This window comes from Gadus morhua, chromosome 13, assembly GCF_902167405.1.
Source record: "Gadus morhua chromosome 13, gadMor3.0, whole genome shotgun sequence".
Taxonomy (NCBI): domain Eukaryota; kingdom Metazoa; phylum Chordata; class Actinopteri; order Gadiformes; family Gadidae; genus Gadus; species Gadus morhua.
Window position 1 is genome coordinate 3466071 of NC_044060.1, and position 6663 is coordinate 3472733.

The window sequence follows — 6663 nt, forward strand, 5'->3', positions numbered from 1 at the left end:
CTGACCTGTTCTGTTGTCTCCTCTGTGCGTCTCTCTGCGTTTCCACACAGGCACATCCTCGGTGACACCCTGAGTCCGACGGGTCCTTACAGCGCGCCCCCTCCCTCCCCTCTCCCGGCCCCTCCCCCCCGCGGTGCTCCCAGGGGTCCCTGGGCCCAGACCTGACGAACGGTGCCGGCCTCCCCACCGCCCCCCCCCCCCTCCCCTGCCGCACCATGACCGTTGCCACGGGCGACACCTCGGACGAGGTGGCGGCGACGCACCCGCAGGACTACGACCCGGACGCCGACCACGAGTGCTGCGAGCGCGTGGTCATCAACATCTCGGGGCTGCGCTTCGAGACGCAGCTCAAGACCCTCTCGCAGTTCCCAGAGACGCTGCTGGGCGACCCCAAGAAGCGCATGCGCTACTTCGACCCGCTGAGGAACGAGTACTTCTTCGACCGCAACCGGATCAGCTTCGACGCCATCCTGTACTACTACCAGTCGGGCGGCCGCCTCCGCCGGCCCGTCAACGTCACGCTGGACATCTTCTCGGAGGAGATCCGCTTCTACGAGCTGGGCGAGGAGGCCATCGAGCTCTTCCGGGAGGACGAGGGCTTCGTCAAGGAGGAGGAGCGGCCCCTGCCCGAGAACGAGTTCCAGAGACAGGTGTGGCTGCTCTTTGAGTACCCCGAGAGCTCCGGCCCGGCGCGCATCATAGCCATCATCTCCGTCATGGTCATCCTCATCTCCATCGTCAGCTTCTGCCTGGAGACGCTGCCGGTGTTCCGCAACGACGAGGATGAGGGCCACACCACGGTGTTCAACCCCGAGACCAACAGGACCACCCACCACTACACCTCCACCTACTTCACCGACCCCTTCTTCATCCTGGAGACCCTGTGCATCATCTGGTTCTCCTTCGAGTTCCTGGTGCGCCTGTTCGCGTGTCCCAGCAAGGCGGGCTTCTTCGGGGACATCATGAACATCATCGACATCGTGGCCATCATCCCGTACTTCATCACCCTGGCCACCGAGCTGATGGAGAAGCCCGAGGACGGCATGGCGGGCCAGCAGGCCATGTCCCTGGCCATCCTCAGGGTCATCCGCCTGGTGCGGGTCTTCAGGATCTTCAAGCTGTCCCGCCACTCCAAGGGGCTCCAGATCCTGGGCCAGACGCTGAAGGCCAGCATGCGGGAGCTGGGCCTGCTCATCTTCTTCCTCTTCATCGGCGTCATCCTCTTCTCCAGTGCCGTGTACTTCGCCGAGGCCGACGAGCCCGTGTCGCAGTTCGAGAGCATCCCCGACGCCTTCTGGTGGGCCGTGGTGTCCATGACGACGGTGGGCTACGGCGACATGGTGCCCACGACCATCGGCGGCAAGATCGTGGGCTCGCTGTGCGCCATCGCCGGCGTGCTCACCATCGCGCTGCCCGTGCCCGTCATCGTGTCCAACTTCAACTACTTCTACCACCGCGAGACGGAGGGCGAGGAGCAGGCGCAGTACCTTCAGCCCAAGGTGGACTCCCAGGAGGAGCTGAAGGGCAGCCGGAGCGGCTCGCTCGTCAGCAAGTCCGACTACATGGAGATCCAGGAGGTGGTGAACAACAGCAACGAGGACCTCCCGGAGGAGAACCTCAAGACGGGCAACCACACGCTGGCCAACACAAACTATGTCAACATCACCAAGATGCTCACCGACGTGTAGGAACATGAGCGGTTGACGGTCGCGCCCGTGAAGGCCGGAAGCCGTCGGACCGGTGGGTCCGGTTGCACCCCCCCCCCCCCCCCCTCCATCCCCTTCCTCCCTGACTCATATATGCTGGATTATCAAGGCAATAGGATCGTGATGAGATAAAGACTAATTAATACATCTGCTTACCCTGAGACCCCCCCCCCCCTCTGCAGCATCACTTCTCAGCCCCCCCCCCCCCCCCCGTACCCTCCAAGCCCCCTGACGACCTTAATAATGTCAGTTCGGGAACTTTAGAAGAACAAATAAACGTATATACATCGAAATGTCTGCAGAGGCTGGGCTGGGCTGGTGCGGCTGCTGAAAAAGATATACCTAAAATATTCCGCTCATGAGAGCGAGCCATAGATCACACAGAACAAAAGGAAGAGCTAGTTAGACTAAAACAGGTATCTCCAACCGGCTCTTCCGGTCACTTAAAAAAACAGCCAGCCATATAGCGGCTCCATCGGGTACCCTTACCCCCCCTCGGACGCGACGCCGCGCTTGGAGGGCCCTGTTTGTGCACTTACATTTGCTGCTGCTTCCTATAGAGCCAACGAGACAAAGCTGTTGAACTGTTTGATGTGGTGAATGAACTTCGATGAACGAGGGACAGAGAGGGGCGTGCGAGCACCCGAAGCGAGTGCGATCGCGGACTCTGACGCGGTGGTGAAAGTCGCTGACGCCAGGATGAATGAGGGCCGTTGCGCGCCGAAAGCCAACGGTTTGGACCCCTTTTATACCCAGTAGACGTCAGTATCTGATGAATGCCTGAGAATGGTCTTGACTTTTCACTGCTTTGATGATACGTCGTTTATGTACTGCAATGCAAGCACCACGCCCGACATGACCTTTGAACCCCACCCCCCTCCCTCCACCTACCCCCACCCCCTACCCCCTTCCACCCTTTACCCTAACGGGTCTATCTGCAGAGCTTTGAGGACAACTTGAATGTTTATTCTGGTTAATTTTCTTGTGTTTTTATTAGTTACCTCTATTAACTTCACACATACCCATGTATAGCTATAGGCTCTTTAACGTGACTTAACCGATACTGTAGTTTAGATAAGTACTATTAGCAGTAAATGTAGTCAGTCGAAATATTGCATGACATTCATTATCTGAATGAGAGTTTTTACTGCCACACCGCTTCAACACAGCACTGTAACATGTCCGTACACTGCCCACCACTATTAGCAGCCCCGCACCATCTTAAAAAGATGCTTGCTGGACATTTCAAGAAAAATATTAAGTAGAACTTTTAACATGGTTTTTGCGTTTTTGTATGGGATGAATATATATCCCAATTCTGCACTTACCTTAACGACGCAGTGTGCTTTTGTGTAGCCGTAGCTACGCCGACGAAAGGAATCATTAACCGCGCGTGTGTCGCTGGAATGAGGATGCGTCACAGCCGAAGCTGTGATCATTTTTTTTTTTACTGTAGTTCTAATCGATAAGTCTCATTGATGGAATTAAGACACTTAAAATGACTGCCTTGAGCAAAATATATCACAGAGTTAGGTCTCCACGATCAAAAGCGACCGTTGGTTAGAGTGTGTATATGAGTAATCTCCTGTTAAACTGCCTTTCCAGTGGGGCCCCCGGGCTCCGAGCTGGTAGTGTTGCATGAACTCAGAGACATTTGTAGACGCATGCATTTAATATCCAAGAAGAAGAAGAAAAAGAAAACGTAAGCAAAACACAAAAGATTTTAAAAAACGTATATCAACAGTAATATTATAAAATATTGTATAATTCTGGCTTAACGAAAAAAATAACGCTTAATCTTTAAACACAACAACGGGAGAATCAAGGCACAATAATACGCATATCATAGCCATGTGTTTTTCATTCGACGTAAAAGACACTTTTCGATTTTCAAAAGAACACGTTGCATGCTTCGTCCAGGCCGAGTACCGACAGAAAGACATAAAGACGAGCCATGAAGAGATATGCTTCCTAGAGTATAACTCTATGCACACTAGCTCTACGCTCAAGCCTCACTCGCTCCATTCAGAAGCTGCCTTCTGACATTCCTGCTGAACGTCAGAAACAGACAACATTGTTGAAACATTGATTCTCACACGCGGCCCAGAAACGAAACCAGCAAGACGTGTGAACATATTGGAAATCTCAGGCCAACTCCAGCCCATCTCGGCCCTGTCTTGGCCCTGAATAGCTTCTCGCGCCAGGCGGGGCGGTCGCTGCAGGAGCGATTGAGTGCGAGTGCTGCTAGCTCACAGAGCTCCTGTCCTAAATGGGATCCAGGGCTCGCAGCCAGCTCTGATAGCTCCTGGAGACGAATGCGTCTGCTCAGCACTGCCAGGCTAATAGTCCGACCCGGTAGTGTTTATAATTTGACGCAGCAGACAAGCAGGCGGATCAACGCCAGTGCGGGCGTTGTGGGTGGTAGCTGTCCGTTCGCTGTCCTAATCCCTACCCCCCCCCCCCCTGTGAATACTGAGATTTATTTTGCTGAAGCGAAACCGAAAGTAACGTACTCCTTGTTTCGTAAACATTGCTCGAGTCCCCGACCATAGACCAAAACCAACCCTGCCCACCGTATGCCCTGAATGAGAAAAAACGTGTTAAGGATTCTGCACACGACTCTCGACCGAATTCTTCTTCTCTAACGATGAAATGTTACCCTGATAAGGTTGGTCCTCAACCTGTGCTACACACGTTAGCATACCATAGCTGCCGTTAGCCTTTCAGGATAGCACATTTGAATGACCAAACGCGAGGCGTCTGAATTGTATTGGTATAAGACATGTTAAAGCCTAGATATGTGTTGTTGGCTAATGTAGCGAAGTGGCGGACTCTAGAGGGGCGCGTTTCGTTGTTGAACCCTACTTGTGTACGTGGGGACCATGTACGTGGGGGGATGTGCCATGAAAGAGCTGATCAGCAATACTCCACTGAAGTCAACCTTTATCGATACGACTGCATAAACAAACGAGACACACCACAAATTTTCCAACCCCAAGAATGTGTTGGTATGCAAGTGGATACGTTTGTGTGTGTGTGTGTGTGTGTGTGTGTGTGTGTGTGTGTGTGTGTGTGTGTGTGTGTGTGTGTGTGTGCGTGTGTGCGTGTGTGCGTGTGTCTGTGTGTCTGTGTCTGTTTGTGTTTGCATGAAAAACCACAACAATAACAAACAAACAAGACAGACAATATGACCAAAAATATTTTATTTTCTATGCATGCACAGCTGTCTCTTCCATCTTCCACTAGATCAACTGACTCCTTTTACAGCCAGATATTCCTCACAGTTACACACATGCACATGCACTCTCATTTGGCACTAGACACAAAACAGCAGAGTAGTCCCTGAATATCACTTTTCCCCAAGCAGAAGCACATTCGATCACTCTTACTAATAGATCACAGTGCTTGCAGAATTTACTATGTAAAATGTTTATATGAAATATGACATGACCCAATGGACGTCAAAGGAACGTAGACACATGCAGGCTTTATAGAGAGAGACGAGAAAAAAAACAATACCGCTTCTACTATAGCAGGTGTCTGTGAGAATACGCTGAACACATGTAGTTTGTCGTTTGGAAAATAACTGAATGACTGAATTGTGTCTTTTTTTGTTTTGCACCAACTGTCCATGCCATCTCATACTGTCTTTAGGATTGCACTGCATTTCAAACTGAGCCCGGGAACAGAACGTATTGGTGTGTACTGGACATTTGGGGAAAATTGTAGGCTAGGTCTGCTAGGTCTCATCTATCTATGTATGCTAGGGCTCATCTATCTATGTATTCTCAAACATGTCAAGCACGCATTTTCTCTGTGGTGACTTGTTTCATGCACTTCGAAGGCCTACAGTCACCGTTTATCTCCTGTTGTTGATTGTCGTCCCCCATTGAAAAAGCAGACTCTTGTAACTAAACGAGGTGACCAATATGCAAACCGTATGCATGTGTGTGTTTGTTTGGGAAAGTGTCATCCACTCTGGTCTTTGGTGTGTCACCCAAACCCCTCCTCACCTTGTCCCATCTCCCAGAGGCCTGAACACTCAACGACAGAACAGTGGATATCCCATTTTCTTTCTATGAAATGAATTGTGAAGAAAAATACTGTAGATAAACAAAGCAACACAAAAATGAAAAAAACATGTACTATATACTGTATGTGAAGTCTGGATTTTAAAAGTTAGTATTAAAATGCACTTTACCAAACGTAAAAGGACAATCTATGGACTACAAGAAAAAATAACTCTAATTAAAGATGCATATAATCCTTCCAAATGACAGTAACCATGACGAAGCTATACCAATAATGAAGCCAATAACAGTTTTAAAACCATGTCTGTGTGTTTCATTGTGCGCCAGGGTTTTATAAAATCCAACACCCCACTTTTATGTTGCTAAAAAACACAGCCAGTGGCCATTCTTTGTTCTTCTACCGTGTAAAGCGTGTTATTTAGCGTGTGCAGCCAACCGCGGGCTAATTATAGCCTGACAGGCGAGCCTGTGCTGGTACACAACGCCTTGAGATCGATCAAACAGCCCTTCTCTGCTTTATTCTGGGGACATTTCAAGCAGATTCCCAGCCACCGCAAGGCTTTGAGGAAGGTATTTAACAGACGGCTGCTGGCATCTCCTGCTCCTTTCTCCCCATAAGTGCTCCTCGTCGTTTGAAGGGAGAGCGAGGAATCTATAAATAGAACATCCTTTTGGTCGGGGGTGGGGGGGGGGGGGGGGGGGGGGGGGGGGGGGGGGGAGAGATATGGAGGAAGAGGAGGCGGGAGAGAGAGGGAGGGAGGGAGGGAGGGTGCGATAAGGAGAAGAATAGCTGTAATCTTAAAAGACGGCCCTCATAATGAACTTTCTGTCTCGCCACACCTCGAGAAATATCAGCCATCCATCACAAACACACACATACACACACACACACACACTCATTCACACACACACAATGAACGATTCAC

At 50.6% G+C, this 6663-nt stretch overlaps 1 protein-coding gene across 1 annotated transcript; it reads left to right on the forward strand.

Annotated features, from left to right (window-relative positions):
• The first annotated feature begins 210 nt into the window (after positions 1-210).
• LOC115556882 (potassium voltage-gated channel subfamily A member 2) lies at positions 211-1864 on the forward strand. The gene has a single exon (XM_030374283.1). It carries the CDS (start codon positions 216-218, stop codon positions 1686-1688), a length of 1473 nt encoding a protein of 490 aa, XP_030230143.1. The 5' UTR covers positions 211-215; the 3' UTR covers positions 1689-1864.
• Positions 1865-6663: the final 4799 nt, after the last annotated feature.